The 19180-nt window shown below is 39.7% G+C and overlaps 1 protein-coding gene across 1 annotated transcript in view; it reads right to left on the reverse strand.

Moving 5' to 3' along the window:
- Positions 1-6589: 6589 nt before the first annotated feature.
- The window catches only part of LOC126281640 (uncharacterized), a 31073-nt gene continuing 18482 nt past the window's right edge, over positions 6590-19180 (reverse strand). The window contains exons 3-5 of the mRNA XM_049980771.1: positions 17099-17402; positions 12609-12794; positions 6590-7012 (exon numbers count right to left, since the gene is read on the reverse strand). Of these exons, the coding sequence (XP_049836728.1) occupies positions 6885-7012; positions 12609-12794; positions 17099-17402 (618 nt within the window). The 3' untranslated portion in view covers positions 6590-6884. The remainder of the gene's footprint in view (positions 7013-12608; positions 12795-17098; positions 17403-19180) is intronic.

The raw sequence follows: 19180 nt of genomic DNA on the forward strand, positions 1-19180 counted from the left end.
CAGATAACACAATTAATAAGTCATCCTGCCACCCAGATAAACATAAGACGGCTTCATACAGAGCAATGCTAAACAGAATGCACAAAATACCACTAGAACCAGCTGACCAAATAGAAAAACTAAACACCATCAAAGCAATTGCTTACAATAATGGTTACAATCCAAAATTAATAGATGAACTAAACTCTAAGGTAAATTCCCACATAAACAAATACAGTAACAAAACTACATTAAAGAATACCACAAAACAGCCAAATGAAAAATATGTAAGCTTGCCATTTGTAGGAAAGCTGTCATATAAAATAGCAAATTTGTTCCGAGGAACAGATATCAAAATCATCTACTATACAAATAACAAAATAAAGGACAAAGCTATACATAACATTAAAAATAATACCAAACCGTACAATCAATCAGGAATATACAAACTTAACTGCAACTCATGTCCAAAAGCATACATAGGCCAAACAGGGAGAAACTTCAGCATACGGTTTCGAGAACACATGGATGCTCTTCATTTAAAAAACTTAAATAAATCCACATTCGCCCAACATGTAGCAGAAGAAGAACATCAAGTAACAGACATATCCCATAACCTACAAGTTCACCACTTAGCCAACAAAGGAAAAAGAATGAACCTTCTAGAAGAAATCGAAATTTATTCACATATACATGCATCCCCTTCTGACATACTTAACGATCAAACAGAGCTGCCAAACCGAATATTTATAAAAAACTTCCACACTCTACTTATCAAACCACTTACTAAGCACAATCAAGAAATAACATAACCTAATATAAACCCAACAAATGCATGTAATAATATAAAACATAAAAATCTTAATTCTCTCTTTGTTATATTGTAAATGTATGAATTACTGCTTTGTACAAATGTGTTATGTTAGTTTATTATCTTCAGTACTACAAAAAAATTGTATACATCATACTTAGAATACTTATATCAGCCAAGTCAATATTTAGAAAACAGTAGCTTATCTTATAACCTCAAAACTTTCGTAAAAATGTAACTTTGTCCACAGATAAAACATTTGTATGTGAACAAAAAGTGACAGTCGACAACATGCCGGCTAACGCACTGCGCCTGTGTAAAATACGCGATAAAAAGTGTTTGTGTTATTGCAAAAAAGAAGAAAAGCCAATAAAAAAGAAGGAGAGGAGAATGTAAGTAAAATGAACAACTGATAGTGTGTGACTTTAAACTCGCGAAATTGAAGTAAATGATTGGAATTGTTGCTTTTGCACAGGCCTGCTGCAGCATCCAAACTGCTGTCGGGATTGTACTACTGTAGTAACTGAAGATCCATGTAATTTGCCAGCTAAAGTTGGGTGCAAACCCGAAATGCATATTGACGTCAATAAAAACTCATAAAAAAGTGGCTGGTTGCCGTATTTTTTCAGTGAAATATCATTACCGATGGCCACGTAGTTCAACAGTCCAAATAAAATGGACAAATTGTAATTGTATTTGTATATCAAGGGACGAATGCAATAGGTAGGTTCAAATGGATATAGATTGTAGAGTATTTAGATATGAAGAGATTTACATAGAATAGGCTCAGACGTATCTCAAACGAACTTTGAGCTGAAAATCAGAACAAACAAGTGGAAAATTAAAGGTATGGATGAGAACTGTAAAAGTCAATGAAATACACATTGTCCGAATCGATGGGAAAATTTTTAATCATTCACAATGGTTGAGTGGAGATAAAACTGGACACCTTTTCATTTGTTCCAAGACATTTTGACAAAAACATAAGACTCGAGAAGTATTAAAGTTGAAGAGAATTCTTATATTAACAAATACTTATTTCTTGAAAGATATGAAAATATCATTAATGTTGCTGCACATGCAAAGGTTTTTTGGGTGATTATGTTATCAAAAATATTGATAGCATGAGAGAAATCTTTATAGGACAAGGACATGAAGAAATAATTTCCTTTTGTAGGAAAGGAATATAGCTTAAAAGATGTCAATAAAATAATAATTGGTTGCAATAAATTTTAAGAGTAAATTAATGAAACGCACATGTAATTTAAGAAACGTTAGTTATAAATATGAATGTTAATAACATAACCTAAAATGAAAGTTTGTAAAAGATTAACTAGAGATTCATAATCAAGAAAGAGTAACGTATAAAGACTAAAATAGAAAAATAGAATGAATTACCAGTGACAAATATGAACAATAGTAAATTGTCACTCAAGCTGTTATAAACAAAACTCAAAATCTATTATTTTAGGAATAGATCAAAATACTACCATACATAATACACTCCTGGAAATGGAAAAAAGAACACATTGACACCGGTGTGTCAGACCCACCATACTTGCTCCGGACACTGCGAGAGGGCTGTACAAGCAATGATCACACGCACGGCACAGCGGACACACCAGGAACCGCGGTGTTGGGCGTCGAATGGCGCTAGCTGCGCAGCATTTGTGCACCGCCGCCGGCAGTGTCAGCCATTTTGCCGTGGCATACGGAGCTCCATCGCAGTCTTTAACACTGGTAGCATGCCGCGACAGCGTGGACCTGAACCGTATGTGCAGTTGACGGACTTTGAGCGAGGGCGTATAGTGGGCAGGCGGGAAGCCGGGTGGACGTACCGCCGAATTGCTCAACACGTGGGGCGTGAGGTCTCCACAGTACATCGATGTTGTCGCCAGTGGTCGGCGGAAGGTGCACGTGCCCGTCGACCTGGGACCGGACCGCAGCGACGCACGGATCCACGCCAAGACCGTAGGATCCTACGCAGTGCCGTAGGGGACCGCACCGCCACTTCCCAGAAAATTAGGGACACTGTTGCTCCTGGGGTATCGGCGAGGACCATTCGCAACCGTCTCCATGAAGCTGGGCTACGGTCCCGCACACCGTTAGGCCGTCTTCCGCTCACGCCCCAACATCGTGCAGCCCGCCCTCCAGTGGTGTCGCGACAGGCGTGAATGGAGGGACGAATGGAGACGTGTCGTCTTCAGCGATGCGAGTCGCTTCTGCCTTGGTGCCAATGATGGTCGTATGCGTGTTTGGCGCCGTGCAGGTGAGCGCCACAATCAGGACTGCATACGATCGAGGCACACAGGGCCAACACCCGGCATCATGATGTGGGGAGCGATCTCCTACACTGGCAGTACACCTCTGGTGATCGTCGAGGGGACACTGAATAGTGCACGGTACATCCAAACCGTCATCGAACCCATCGTTCTACCATTGCTAGACCGGCAAGGGAACTTGCTGTTCAACAGGACAATGCACGTCCGCATGTATACCGTGCCACCCAACGTGCTCTAGAAGGTGTAAGTCAACTACCCTGGCCAGCAAGATCTCCGGATCAGTCCACCATTGAGCATGTTTGGGACTGGATAAAGCGTTGTCTCACGCGGTCTGCACGTCCAGCACGAACGCTGGTCCAACTGAGGCGCCAGGTGGAAATGGCATGGCAAGCCGTTCCACAGGACTACATTCAGCATCTCTACGATCGTCTCCATGGGAGAATAGCAGCCTGCATTGCTGCGAAAGGTGGATATACACTGTACTAGTGCCGACATTGTGCATGCTCTTTTGCCTGTGTCTATGTGCCTGTGGTTCTGTCAATGTGATCATGTGATGTATGTGACCCCAGTAATGTGTCAATAAAGTTTCCCCTTCCTGGGACAATGAATTCACGGTGTTCTTATTTCAATTTCCAGGAGTGTATATTCATCCTAATTAACAGTTAATATTTTTGACATTTATTTTCTGTTTGCTCAGTAACCTCACTTTAGAGTAGGTAATTCTATCAAAGTTGTTGAATCATGATCATCTGTAAATATTCCGCTAAACTTCAGATGATCAAGAGAAACATTGGAAAAATTGATACTTTGTAATACCACAGTTCTTGACAATAATTAATTATCCACTACAGGATATAAAGCTTTTATTATTTACAGTTCAATTTGTTATTCATGACATAGGTAATAATAATAATAAATTTAAGGAAATAATGATGTGGTGACACTTTTAACTTAAACCAGATTAATACATCAAAGTACTTAAAAATATGGTGGTCATGATAACGAAGTTGAAGAATTAATTATAAATAAGGACCTATTACTGTTAACAAATGCTATTTATTGTTGCTGTAAATTGAGTATAGGGATCTGAAATCATGTTCAAATGAAAAATCGTCACCAGCAGAAGCAGCAGCCACCTAAAATCTAGTGCTGGTAAAAGCCTCGTCTAGATTTTGCAGTGCATTACAGCTTCCAGTGAATTGCGACCCATGCTCCATATGCATTTTTCTTAATGTCATCTGTCAACATTCCACTACATCATGCCCACATTCTTTCCGTTTTTCTAGAAATTCAGATTCCTGGGTCCTAATACCATCATTTCCCTGGGTTATACATCCTAGGCACCTTTACTTTTTTGGTATCCTTGTGATTACTTTTCCATTACTGTTTCTTCTGTGATCAAAATATTTGTTTCCCTGCCTTTTCTAGTCTTTCTATCATCCATCTCCCCACTGTGTGCTGAGTGACACTGAGTTGGTAAATGATTTATGCAGTCAAACAATATGTCTCTCTGCTGTATGTGAAAACTACTGATTATGAATTTGCCATGTGTGACACTCTGTAATCTGTTTCAATAAAATATGTATTCTTCAGTACACTAATACAGGTTGAATGGGTGTCTTATTTTTTAGAAGTTATTAATATAGATTCTTTAATTGAGTCAGACTCTTTTTAAAATTCATGAACCCCTACAAAGTGGTAATTGATACTCATTACTATCTTCTAAAATACAGTTGACTACTTGTAACTATTCTGCTGTGTTAGAACCACTTTTAAATCAGCCTAAATGCTGTACTTATATCAAAACTAACGTTTTTTTTTTTTTTTTTTTTTTTTTTTTACGATGGTGATAAGTTACACAACCAAAGCTGAAATGCTTGCAGCTATTTTATATCTTGTTAGTATTCATCCTTATGAAACAGTATATGTGTAGCATGGTTCCACTAATGGTACACTGTCTAACACCAGGGACATTCTCTTACTAATTTTCGGTATTGCTTTTGTAGGGGAGAGCGTTGCATCTCGAGAATTGTGTACCTAGGAACAGTTTCCTGCTCGGTATTTCAGTGTACTGACTGAATAACACGAAGGAACACGCAGTAGAGACTGTCTTAAGCAGTTTCCGCCATTTGCTACTGTTTTTGTTGTTGTGAGACATAAAGTTTTGTCTTGTGTGGCATTTGTAAATATTTTGAAGTCTGCATACTGATGTGATGTACAGCATATTAAATCTGTTTGGAAGAAGACGTTAATTATTCAGTAGCAGACTTTAACAACAAGTAAAATTCTATATATTTTTAAAACTAACTGTATTATGACTGACTGTTAAGCTGTACTTTGTCAGATATGCACCTTCTTGTGCCCTGAAATGCAAGAAGGTCTTTTATCATGGAACACGGGATACTTGTAAATGATCTTGGTTTTTTTACACTGTTAACAATTTGACCTGTATTGTAAAGGAATATTCTGATTAGTTTCCAATACCTTCTGTTTAACATTGTATTTAACTTATAACTCGTTTCTGGTAATACTTCCTCTTATGTTGTCACTTGCATGTGTGCAGCAGAGTAATAATATAACAGATAGATTCTACAATATTGACAAGATTCACTCAATTGTACTGCTTTTAAATTTCAATAGAATATTCTTTCCTAGGTACAAGAATGTGTTGTATTTGGAACAGGTTGTTTGCAGTTTCAGAAAAACAATGCAGCACACAAAAAGTGAATACCAACATTTAAAAATGGAATCAGAAAGTATATTAAACTTCTGTAACAGCGCTGGCTAGGGCCAAGATCTGTCAGTCTTGCAAAATGCAACTCTTTCCCCTTATGTCTCAAAATTAGGTACAAAAAGTTCTATTGAAACCCCGTCATTTGCAGACATTTTTCCTTTCTTTGTGCCTGAAATGACTTTATACACCCCATGTGATATTAGTTATGGAATGGCATTCAGAATTCTAATTAATGATTGAATTTCTGATTCATGTTCTACAGTACACAAAATTTTAAGAAATGTTTGAATTCTTGTGCAATTTTTCCACTGTTTGCTAGTTGCTAATTACTGTACGATTGTTACCTCAGTGAAAAATATAATCAGTACCCAACATAAGAGTTAGTTTTGCTATCTTTCTTTCTTTCTTATTTTTTATCGGTGTCTCTTTTATCATAGCTTCATAGTAACTTCTCACATCATCTTAGACAAATTTAAAATAGTTTTATTTAAATAGTGCATTCTATAATCATCCTCTTAATGTTTTCTTGAAAGTCTTGCCTTAGTGATGCGAGAGGTTTCGTTCATTTTGTCACGATATGATTGATCTATAAATCATTACACTTTATTTAACGTTTCAGTAATGTAGTATATCACAATACACACATAGCAGTGTGAGGAGTGACTTTAGCTAGTAACAGGACAGGAACTGAGAAACAATTATGTTTAGTTACCTGAAACGAAGGAACAGTAAATAAGTATAGATATTTTCTGAAGTATATCTTAGAGGAAAAAACATCTAACGTCATTACAGTTCAGTATATTGCCTAAAAACAGAAAACAAAATAATTACATAAATATTTATTTACTTCAGTTGCTTTATATGTGGCTGCGTATGTCCACTCCAGAGGAACCATGACAGTCATATCAGTACAGATCGTACAGAGACAAATCAAACGATAAATTTAATATAATCAGAGTACAGTGAAGTCAATTCTTGGAAACAAAACATCTAAAGACGTTACTGGCTAATTCCCTATTTGTGTGTCTTTACCACGGTAGAAGTGGTACCATAAACCTGCCACACAGCGTTGCGGCAGTTATCGCGTACGCAGGTAGTAGATGAAGGCGCCCAGCAGTCCGACGCCGACCACGGCTGCCAGTGTGCCGAGGACGATGGCCACCGTGTCGTCTGTCTCCAGCACAGGCGAGGACCTACACGAGCTCACTACAAACATACCAACAATATCGGCACTGATCGTCGTTTTCGGCCAAAATTAAGTAAATGTTGGTGTACGTGTATTGGACATTTGACAGCAAAACAGGAATCAGAAATAGTGGATGTTGTCTAATCTCATATTACAAAAACGTCTATTGACATCAATACGTACACTGTGCAAGTCTCTGTAAAGTGTATTGCAGAGGGTACTTCCGTTTAAAAAGGTTTTTTAGTGCTTCTTCCGGTTCCATTTTCGAATGGAGCGTGGGAAGAATGATTTCTTAAACCGTTCTATGCGCATTGTACTTAGTCTACTCTTGTCTTCACTATGAAGGGAGCTATAGCTTATTTCTCCATACCTCAATTAAAGCTGATTCTAGAAAATTTGTAAGTAGGCATCCTCGGGATAGCTGCATCTATCTTCAAGTGCCTATCAAATCAGTTTTTTTCGCACCTGCATGACACTTTTCCATGTAATATTCCGAATTGCGGTTATGCCAGCACCATCTGTGGCCGATTCAGCGTAGCTGGAACGCAACTTCAGTTGTGTGTGTGTGTGTGTGTGTGTGTGGTATGAATCATCTTCTGTAAACTCTTGGACCACCTCTATGAAGAAGAGCACAACATTTACGTGTTCAGATCTGAGGACTGCTAGACGAACTGCAAACCATGATTCATAACAATTATAATTAATCGCTTCCAGAGACTTTAATTTTATATTAAGTTATGTAAATTTTGTTTAAAGTGTTTTGTAAATTTGTTATGCAAGTGTATTTGTGAAAATTTCATTGTTTACGCAAGAATTTATTTAGTTTGATAGTTACTGATAGTAACATGAGACAGGAAGCTGTTTGAAAATTTTGGTTTATGTAAATTTTCATTGATACGCTCATGAATACATATGACAAGGCAGTTGAGCGTAACTGAGTAAATAAAGACTTTGAAGGGGACACAACTTGGCGCCAAGTGAGAGTGTAACGTACATCTTAACACGAAGTGATATTAATGATATGGCTGTTGTGTAATGTTGTTTTATGTACGTGAATTGTGATTCGGATAGAAGTTGACAGAAGATCTTGAAGAAACTTTAGACCTCATATGAAGGTATTGGCCACAAAATCTGATGACAGCCAAGTATGAAGCCACTTATGGAAAAAGACATTAATATTGTTTGTCCTGCTTCGCTGTAAGTGTTGTAATGCTATATTTACCTTCATATGGCGAGAGATGGGAAAATGTAATTCACCCAGGAACATTTCGAGCATCATTATTTTGGTGGTCCACGTGTTGTGGCGTACAGAGTCATAATGTTGCTTGAGCGTACTGTCTCCCTAATGTTTGAACGCGTTACACTTAGAGTTCAACTTTAAAGTGACACTCCACCCCTTATCCACGTGTGTCTTTTCGGGGGTGCGTTCGGCAGTGACTTCAGTTTCATGGATGACAATGATCGACCGCATCCAAGATCACAGGTGGAGGAGCAGTTGGAACGGGAGAACATTCGGCGAATGGACTCGTCTTCCCTTTCCCCTAACTTAAATCCCATCGAGCGCGTTTGGGATGCTTTTGGGAGACGTACTATAGCATGCCCAGATGCACCAACGACCATCCACCATTTGTCAGCCGCTCTGACAGAGGACTGGAACACCCTATCACAAGAACTCCTTACGAACCTTTTGTCCAGCATGAAAGCACATTCAGAGCATACATGCCGTCTGTGGTGGTCACCCACCCTATTAAGAAACAGACTTTTGTAATGACCAGGAAACCATTATAAGTCGAGGTGAATTCAGTGTGAAAATTGCTTCTGAATAAAACTGTAGCTTCTACTCGTTTTGACTGTGAATTCTTTCAGTTATCTTCTGGGCTATACCGAAAGAGTTCTTTCTATGTCTGGCCCAGGATCCATCGGCCTCTGTTATTTCACAGTGAAACATCATGGGAAAGTTATTTTTGTCCTTAAATTTCCTACAGCAATGTGTTATACCTCAAATGGAGGCTAACACAGCTGTAAATTCTGTATACGCGACACGGGTATCATCGGGCCTTGAAGACTAGTGTAATTTTAGCGGTTTCAACAGTTTCTCAACGCCTCTGACACTAATCTTGGTGTCACTGATTGGCGTAACATGCAACCTGTGTTACTTTGGATTTTGTGAGAAAGGTTACGATAATGTAATGGTTCTTTAGTTACGTGACCATTACGGCACTCCAACCCCAGTTCTCGATGCCAGTAATATCGTACTACTTTTCTGTGAAGTAACGGACATATTTTTGTGAGAATATTCACATTTGGTTTTATTAATGTATATGTACTCCGATGTATCGATATATTACAGTGATATGGTTCCTGTGTGTATTCATTTCTGTAAGACTGTCATAATCTTTGACTTACTTGTAGCCGTTTTGGCGCGAATGCGCACAGAGCAGTATTTGTTTCACTTTGCAGAAGTTAAGTTGTTGTTTCGCTTTGTAAAAGAACAGTCAAGTCTTGTGTTTGGTTAAAGTGGAAATTTAATATATATGAAGATTGATACAAAACTGTTGTCTTGATGTAATAATTAAGAAGAAGTATATGTGCATTTACAAGAAGTTTAATAAAGATGTGGATCGTGACACCAAGTCAAAAATTTTTTCCACCATACCATTGTTCGGATCTGGGATTGTTTGATCATTAAAAATTACCTGAAAAACGCATTTGTTAGGTCTTCAAAAATTGCTAAAATACAGATCTGGGCCTTCTAGCAATCAAAGTGGAATCACCCTAGAATCTACAAGATGAGCCATAACAACTTCGACAAAGTCTACGTTGGAATCCATTCAAGATAAATGCCAAAATTAATGACTTTTTACAGTGACTTCATTATTTCCATTCTGACGATACCATCCACAGTCAATAATTTTGTTGTTGCCCGATAAAGCGAACAAATGCTGCGTGAGCAAACATTGTAGTCTGATTTCTAACCTACTTTGCAACTGGTGGTACTGTTAGAAGCTACATCGGCCATTAAAGGTTTCGTGCATTGCCCTTTTGGAGCCAAACGCTGTCATTGATCTCCCATTTTATAAGACTGTGTTTTGTTTTATACTGATTACACAGCAGTTACTGACTTGTTTAGAAGTGTCTTGAGAGTAGCTGTATTAAATGGAGGGTCCTTCCCATATGCCCTTATAAAGATTGCTGCAGTATCGCGTACACGAGGTAGGCAGTGCATTTGCAGAGCTGTCATTTGTACTCAGGTAATTCATGTAAATAGGATCCGACGTGATTGTAGCCGCATGAAGGGAATTAACATACTTTCTACGCGGACTGGTAGTTGGATGTAGATGCATGGGACATTCCATTTCGGAAATCGTTATGGAATTCAGTACTCCGACATCCACAGTGTCAAGAGTGTGCCGAAAATGCCAAATTTCAGGCCTTATCTCTCACCATGGACAATGAAATGGCTGACGGCCTTCACTTTACTACGGAGAACAGCAGCGTTTGCAAATAGTTGTTAGCGCTAACAGGCAAGCCCCACTGCATGAAATAACCACAGAAATCATGTAGAACGTACGACGAATGTATCCATTAGGACAATGAAGCGAACTTGGGAGTTAATGGGCTCTATCAGCAGACAACCGACGTGGGTGCCCTTGCTAACAGCACGACATCGCCTGTCCTGCTGGGCTTCTGACCATATGGGTTAGACTCTAGACTCCAGTCCCTCGTGGCCTGGTCAGATGAGTCTAGATTTCAGCTCCTAAGGACTAATGGCTGCGCTCGAATATGGCGCAGATCCCACGTAGCCACGAACCCAAGTTGTCAACAAGGCACTGTGATGGCTCCATAACAGTGTGGGGTGTGTTTACATGGAACAGACTGGATACTCTGACCCAACTGATGCGATCATTGACTGGAAATAGTTATATTCGGTTATTTGGAGACCGTTTTTATGCATTCATGTACTTCATGAGCCCAAACAACGACACAGTTTTTTTGGATGACAATGCGCCATGTCATCTGGCCACAACAGTTCGCAATTGGTTTGAAGAACATTCAGGATAATTCTAGCAATCGATTTGGCCACCCAGATCGCTCTACATGAATCCCATTGATCATTTATGTGGCATAATGTATTGTATTAACCGAGACCTAGAAACGACGGATGGGCTTCGTTCCGCCTTAGCCTTTCAGTGGTTCACAGCCCCACAACAGGCCACAGCAGTCTACCCACCCCTCCGCCGCCCCACACCAAACCCAGCATTATTGTGCGGCTCGGCCACAGTGAATACCCCCCCCCACCCCCCCACCCCCCCAGAGAAGTCTCATACCACATGAGTGTACCCCCAGATGTTTGCGTGTTGCTTTGCAGAATGATTATGGTATATACGTACGTGTAAACGGTGTTTGCGCAGCAATCACGCCGACACATTGTAACTGAGGCGGAATAAGGGGAAGCAGAGCGTTAGACCGCGCGGCTAGCCGAACGGGCATTTCGTAATCATGGATGGCTATAGAGTCAGCACGGCTCAATATTTCTGCAGGGGACTTCCAACGCCTTGTGGAGTCCATTGCACGTCGAGTTGTTGCACTTTGTGGCGCAAAAGTAGGTACGACACGATATTAGGAGGTATCCTGTGAATTTTGTCACCTCAGTATATGTATTATAAATTAAAGTCCTCCACACCCAGAGGGGTTGCTCAGTGGTTAGCACACTGCATTATCACTCAGGAGGACGACGGCTCAAGACCGCATCCGACCATCCTGATTTAGGTTTTCTGTGATTTCCCTAAATAACGTCAGGCAAATGCTGGAATGTTTCATTTGAAAGGGCACGGCCGCCTTCCTTAGGAAATCCCTAATCCGATGGGACTGATGACCTCGTTGTTTGGTCCCCTCCCCCCAACCAAACTACTAACCAGTCCCCCGCCGTATTTTTCTCTCTGTATGTGAAGGCTTATCCCAGGCGCTACTGTAGGGATTTTGATATCGTTTTCACTGGTAGAGAGGGTGATTCACGAGGTATTTCTGTGCATATAATTTACTATCGCAAAGCCAGACAAATGGTCCGCTTGTATAACTTAGTGCTACCCGTGCATAGGTGAAGCTAGTCGCTAGTAACATATAAATCAAACTTAAGTACTTTTCTTGCAGATCTGCCAACCTCCCAGATATTTTTTGCACCAACAAAAAATATTTAACTGCCTATGGTATTATCTACTGAAGTATCTGGAACGATTAGAATAATATTACATCTGTGAGTTTGGCTTAAGATTAATTCATACTATCTGTGATATGTTATTTACGCAGGAGCAAAACAGATTCAAAGAATATTTGAAGTACATCCTTTCCGGCTGTTACCAAAAACATGTGTCCTTATTATCTACCTTTTCGACTTCCCACAATCTACCTTAGCGTAATATTCAAAGTGTCTCATAGTACAGTATTAAATCTGTAACTGCGAAGTCTTTTGAAATATACTCTGTTCTTCCAAACATTGTTCAAACGGTGTCGTAAATTTATTTCTTTTATGATTGACAAAATTAGCTTAATCAGGAATCCTAAACTTGTCGTTCAAGTTAGATATAAGCGTACCAGATGATGGAAGCAGTAAGGTACCTTGGTTTGGCCAAAAGGACTCCTCGTGGTAGGCCAGTAGCTGCACGTCGGTGAAAACGAGAGTGACGGCTGTCACGTTGCCGTAGACGTCTCCTTCGACCAGCGTCTTCCCGTAGCACATGGACACGATCCCCAGCGGCGCCTCGAACAGTTTCTGGTCTGTTACGGACAGTTCGATTACCGTGCCTGCAAAACATAGAAGATGATGTCACAGAACATGAGCACAAGAGATGGCTGTTCATAATAAACGTGTCTGTCGCACAGTTATCTAAGGAAAAGTGGAGTCTTCCAGTCATTCCTGTCCGTTCCTAGATAATGTTCCGTATCTAATGATCATGCTGCCAACAAGAAATTTAACTGTAACCTACATTAGTTGTGAAAGCTACTACGACAGACGTTTTGTAACAGAAAGTTGTCACGCAGCGACAAAGAAACAACAATCACACATTACGTTTATTTGTAAGACATGGATGTGAGGCATGTACACAATTCCTTATAACATTGAAGAAAAGCGTCGATACGTTCACCGCTATAATCTACCCCTAAAATCATTGGTTTGAATCATTCATACAACATCTGTTGCCTGATAACTGATCACAATAACTCGTGAAACTCCCAGGCTTGCTGTTGGCTTGAATAAGATTTGAGCGTACAGAGAGTGTACAGAGTGGTTGTAGTTAAACTTTGGCTACTTCATAGGGCCCCTTTGACAAATTAGTGACCCAGCGAGGTAGTGCAGTGGTTAGCACACTGGACTCGCATTCGCGAGGACGACGGTTCAAATCCATATTCGACCATCCTGATTTAGTTTCCCCGCTATTTTCCTAAGTCGCTTCAGACAAATGCCGCTATGGTTCCTTTGAAAGGTCACGGACGACTTCCTTCACCATCCTTCCCTAATCCGATAGGACCGATGACCTCGCTGTTTCGTCCTCTCCCCGAATCAACCAACCAATCAAACGAGTTGTCGCAGGACAATAGACCTTGGTGGAAACATTTGTAAGGACATGCGGCAGTAAAACAAAGAATGAAACATAGAATGGAACACCTTTTAATTTCCACACTTCAGAGTAACATTTATTGCGTACCATTATTACATTCCAGTTTCCAGACGTTCTTCAGTGTGTCCATATTACTTGAATGCGTCGATATTGGCGAAGAGGAGCAGTACTAGTACCATTACTGTTGCTTTGATAAAACAGTTTTACGTTTAGAACCGTGGACACCTTGTCCAGACACATGTTGACTGTCTTCAGCTATAACGCACGCTTATGCTTGTTTCAGCCCTACGTCGCCATGCCAGTACCGGAGCCTAACGGCAAGTCATGGTACTAAAACCACAAACGACGCAAATCCTGCAGCGTAGTCTGTTAAGTTGGCCACATATACGGTAAAGAGTTTTCCGTCTACACTGGCTCAAGTAGCTTGAGTTTAATTATAACCATCTTGTGCTACAATAGACGATTGATGTAACGTTTGGTGTACCCCAAGAAACGTAATAAAACCAGTAATACAGACACTACATACAAAAAATTTGTCCAACAGTCTTCAACACTCCCAAATATTTCGCTAATGATGTTCGCCGCGTGGCTGTAATAACATAAAGAATGACCTAGTATTTTCATTCGATTTGCGTGATAGCAGCTCTCTGTGATAATGCAAGATAATTTCCATAAACAAGAGAAAGAGCGCTGTGGTACTGGACGTTTCGCCTGTTTCCTGTTTGTAATGGGACTCTTGTTTCCTGCAGGCGCTTTCCATAAAAATTTTCTACATTAAATAGGGGTCACAGTATGTAAAATTTTGTAAATTACATCATGGTCGCCTTTTGACTCTAAAATTATGTATTTGTACGACGTTCTATTGCAGTTTCGGCCATAGGGCCATTATCAGGTAGAAATATTTCTGCTTCAGTACTTGTTAGACACACGTAGAAGTGCCGATAAAATGCATATGTTTATTTCAGATGATTGTATGTTTTGAAATGCGCTAAAGCACAATTATTTCCAACTGATAATAACCAAAGGGCCAACGTTGCAATATTGGGTTGTACAAACATAAATTTTACAATGAAAAGGCGTCCATGACGACATTTATAATATTTTTCACATTTGGGACTAATTTGCTTGCCTGTTCTTTATTTTTTTTATTTACGCTCTACATTTCCACAAGGTGTACAGAGCGGGTACGTAAAACTTGCACATGATTTTATCGATTTTGCTGCTATTTATATGTTTCATTTATTTGCTATTGTTATTATTCGTATTATTTGAACTGACTAGTTTACATTGGAACTCAATGTGTTGCCAACTTAAGACAGATCTAGTACTTGTATTATTTCATTCTTCCTTATAAACTTCTTCCCCCTCGACCCCTCAACATACGGTTAACTGTATACACGTTTGTGGAGTAGTGGGGTGGGGGGCTGCTGGGAGGATGAAGGAGAGAGTGAGGGGGCTGCAAGTACATGGCGGAAGGCCATAAATGCAAAGATTGGTGCATCTGGAATGATCGGAAGAAGGAAGACGTGTAATGAGGAAGGATATGAAATGGCTCTGAGCACTATGGGACTTAACATCTGTAGTCGTCAGTCCCCTAGAGCTTAGAACTACCTAAACCTAACTAGCCTAAGGACATCACACAACACCCAGTCATCACTAGGCAAAGAAAGTCCCTGACCCCGCAGGGAATCGAACCCAGGAACCCGGGCGCGGGAAGCGAGAACGCTACCACACGACCACGAGCTGCGGACGGGAAGGATATGAAAGCGAGGACCTAAGGAAAGAGGGACATGCAGAGTAATAGCGCAAATAAATGCATCCTTTTCCTAGATTTTTTTTTAGTGCATGCATTCAGTGAGGAGAGAGAATTATTCACATCACATGAAGTCCTATGTTCCTCTGGTCATATAGCAGACGTATTTAATGTGTTTATGTTATTTGAGAGGCGCAAAATTGCTGCTTCAAACTAATGGTACTGACGTTTCTGTCCACTGTGCTTGTCAGTGATGAATTGTTTGTATTATGATACCAGGTCGCGTGTTTTCGATTTTTGTTTTTGCCAAATGCACTTTTCTCAACGTGTAGTCTTCCATGGACCCTGCGATCATTAACGTGCTGTTACTGATATAGCCTGTGTTATTTATGAAGAATTTCTATGAATAATTTCCTTCTCAAATAATTTTTATGTGCTTTTCTTCGAATGTATTATTTATTAGGTAAATGTTTTGATCGTGATATCACTGTGTACCGTTTTCGCGTGGTTGTACTGCTCCAATAATTCACGTTTTACCACTTTAGGATGAAAATACAGCAATAATTGTGATACTTGGTCTTCTCCAATCTTTTTATTATTATATCAGTTGCATATCCACAACTCTTGATCCCACTTTTCCTGTCGCCATCTGTTCACATAGCTGTGCTCAAAGGTTCTCTTTCCTACTCTGCAACTCCACTACGCAGCATGACGTGATCCCCATACTCCTTTGTTCCATACAGCTCTTTCTGTTCTTAATCTCTGATACCGCTTCCAGTGCTTTATTAGTTTTTGACATTTAGTGTTAAGGTTCCCATAATTCCTAAAGGAGATTTTTAAAATTGTTCCAGATTATTATTCATTTCTTAGTTCATAGCAGTTGTAATTTTGTAGTGATGAGCCTTGATACGATGATTACGAGTAGTTCTGTACCAGTACCTGTCTCAGATTCTGTCTTGGTGTGTTGAATGTGTGAGCTTTGCCATTAGTCACCATGTTTATAGTCACCGTTTTCCGTGTGGGGTTAACAAGCTTAGAGTTTGATTTCCTGATCGACGTTAGCGACTGCAGGGAATACTTTCTTGTCCAGTCGAGTAACACTACTAATCAATCACGGCTACCAATTAGAATTTCTAGAATTTGAGCTGGTAAACTGATCTTCATTTCCTCATGATTATGCATATGATTGACGTTTCTCGTCAGTAATTTAACATGTTAAAATGAAATATTGTTTATGTTAGATACCTTCTCTTCAAATTAAATATTCTATGAGTAAATTCCCACGTTAGTATCTCCAGCTAGAGTCAAAAATATCAACGTTATCCATTTAAGTTAAGCCCATACACATAGTGCATATCTTAAAGCCATGGCCTGCTCACAATTAACCTTCTATGCACGGAGGTTCTTCAATATAACGTGTATAGACCACTGTGGATTTGTGAAACTGTACAGAGGCAAAATAAAACAAACTTTTATATTTCTTATACCTGCAATTTTTCTGATATATGTGATGTAGCTTACTTTCTGGCGCAAATAGGGTAGGATAAAACGTCATTAGAATCACTGAATGAACCTCTAAATCTCTATCCCACAGGTTTTAGCTTGCTTAATGAAATTAGGGTGAAATAAGAGAGAGAAAGGGAAGAATGCGACCTCTCTTAACAACTTGTCAGTTATCATGAATAGACAGAAGACCAGTTATGAAAGAAAGAAAAAAAATATAAAGAGAAACTTACTGTTTGGTGAATAGTCTTCGGAAACGTCATTAATATTAATGAAGCCTGTAATGTTTGCTATGAAGTAAGAGTCGTTCTGCTGTACAAAGTCGAAATGAAGTGTGTTGCTGTTGACATCGTCAAATACTGTGGGCTCGGACCACGATGTCTCTTCCACATTCAGTGCATTAGCTTCCTCTGGCGTCGGAGTCTCCGTTGTTGCGTCAGGTGAAGGCCAGGACAGATGAAGAGAGGCGTCTGGACCACAGCTGCCTTCAACATTTTCCTTTGTAAGATGTGGAACTATGATCTGGACCGCTCCGTCCTGTCGATGACAGAGGAACAAAATCAGTAACGAGCAAGAAAGTCATCTGAAAAGAGTTATGAAAAATTGTTTTGAGCTTTAGTTGAAAGGTGACACTACAAAAAGTGATCATTCGGCTGGTGGTGAATACTTTCTCTCTTCCCTTCTTTTTCTGGGCTGTTCTAGGAAATATTTTCAAGATACAATATTAGTCATTTCTTTATTTTTTAAACGACATGACACGAATGTCAGATAGATAAAAGGAAACCTGTTACGCAGTTAGTTGATAGCGATTGTAAATTTCAATATTTGACTGTGGCATTTCCCAGTGAGGTTTTCTTGACAAAGTTCATGAGTGTCCAAAGAAGTATAACATAATGTGAGCACCGGGAATTATGACTGATCTGTTGGCTTGGTAGACTTTGGTCAGCACTTGGGAATCCTAAAATGGAATATGTGTGTAGATAAGTGTTGCATCCCTTTTTGCTGTGACTGCACGCTTTTGTCACTTCATAATGTGTCCTAGGAGAGACAAATAAGGTCTTTTAAAAGCGACAGTTGTTCATTCATCTACATCTACGTGATTAGCCTGAAATTGACAATAGAGTGCCTGGCAGGGGGTTCAGTTGATCACCTTAAAGCTGTCTCTCTACCCTTCCACTCTCGAACGGCGCGCGGAAAAAACGAGCACTTAAATTTTTCCGTGCGAGCCCTGATTTCTCTTACTTTATAGTGATGATAATTTCTCCCTATGTAGGTGGGTGCGAAGAGAATGTTTTCGCAATCGGAGGAGGACACTGGTAACTGAAATTCCACAAGAAGATCCCGTCGCAACGGAAAACGCCTTTCTTTTAATGGTTGCCAGTCCAATTGATGTGTCATGTCTGTGGCACTACCTCCCCTATTTTGTGATAATGTTACCGTGAATGACCGAAATTGGACAATGTCGACTTTTACCGGTGAATGTCAACAGATACCAAATACGTCGGCGAAAGATCGAATATTTCATTACATTATTGTACATTCGGACCCTCTCCGGTGTGTGCCGACAATCACAGATATGCTCTGGTGGAGGTCCAAAACAGAAGAGTCAAGAAACAAGCGACTGGCTCTCTCCCGCCAAATCCTTTGTTCTGCTCGGAGTCAATCAGCTTTGTCAGTCTTATGCAAGCTTTGATAACGCGAGCAACGTTTTCCTGATTTTTTCCGGTACCCTAATTTATACTAAATGGATACTGCACTAAATCGTGATCTTTTCCATGAAAAGTTAAATACATTAGTTGTGGGTAAACAAGAAGACTCTTGTTTTTATGATTCGCAAGAAATGTATTCTAAAATACTTTCTGAAGTGGTTTCTGCTAAAATTAAATGCAACACACCTTTGGATTACAGAACGATTAAAACGTTTTTATGTTTTAGAAAGTAATTGTACCATTAAAACCAGGAGAAACGAACATACAGTATTACGTTACCAATGAAGAATTGTACAGTATACTATACGAAACTCACATGAGAATAGGCCACGGAGGAAGAACACATATGCTTAAAGAGTTGCAAGTTAAATACAAAAATATTACATATGAAGTTGTAATGTTGTAATGTTGTATTTAAATTTATGCAAACAGTGTCAAATGCACCTAAGAAAAGTATCGTTGTGAAGCCAATGGTTAGCTCTGAATTAAACTCAAGATGTCAAGTTGATCTGATAGATCTGATAGATCTGCAGTCAAACAGAGATGGCGAATATATGTTCATAATGATGTATTAAGATCATTTAACTAAGTTTGTCCACATACGAC

This window comes from Schistocerca gregaria, chromosome 7, assembly GCF_023897955.1.
Source record: "Schistocerca gregaria isolate iqSchGreg1 chromosome 7, iqSchGreg1.2, whole genome shotgun sequence".
NCBI lineage: Eukaryota > Metazoa > Arthropoda > Insecta > Orthoptera > Acrididae > Schistocerca > Schistocerca gregaria.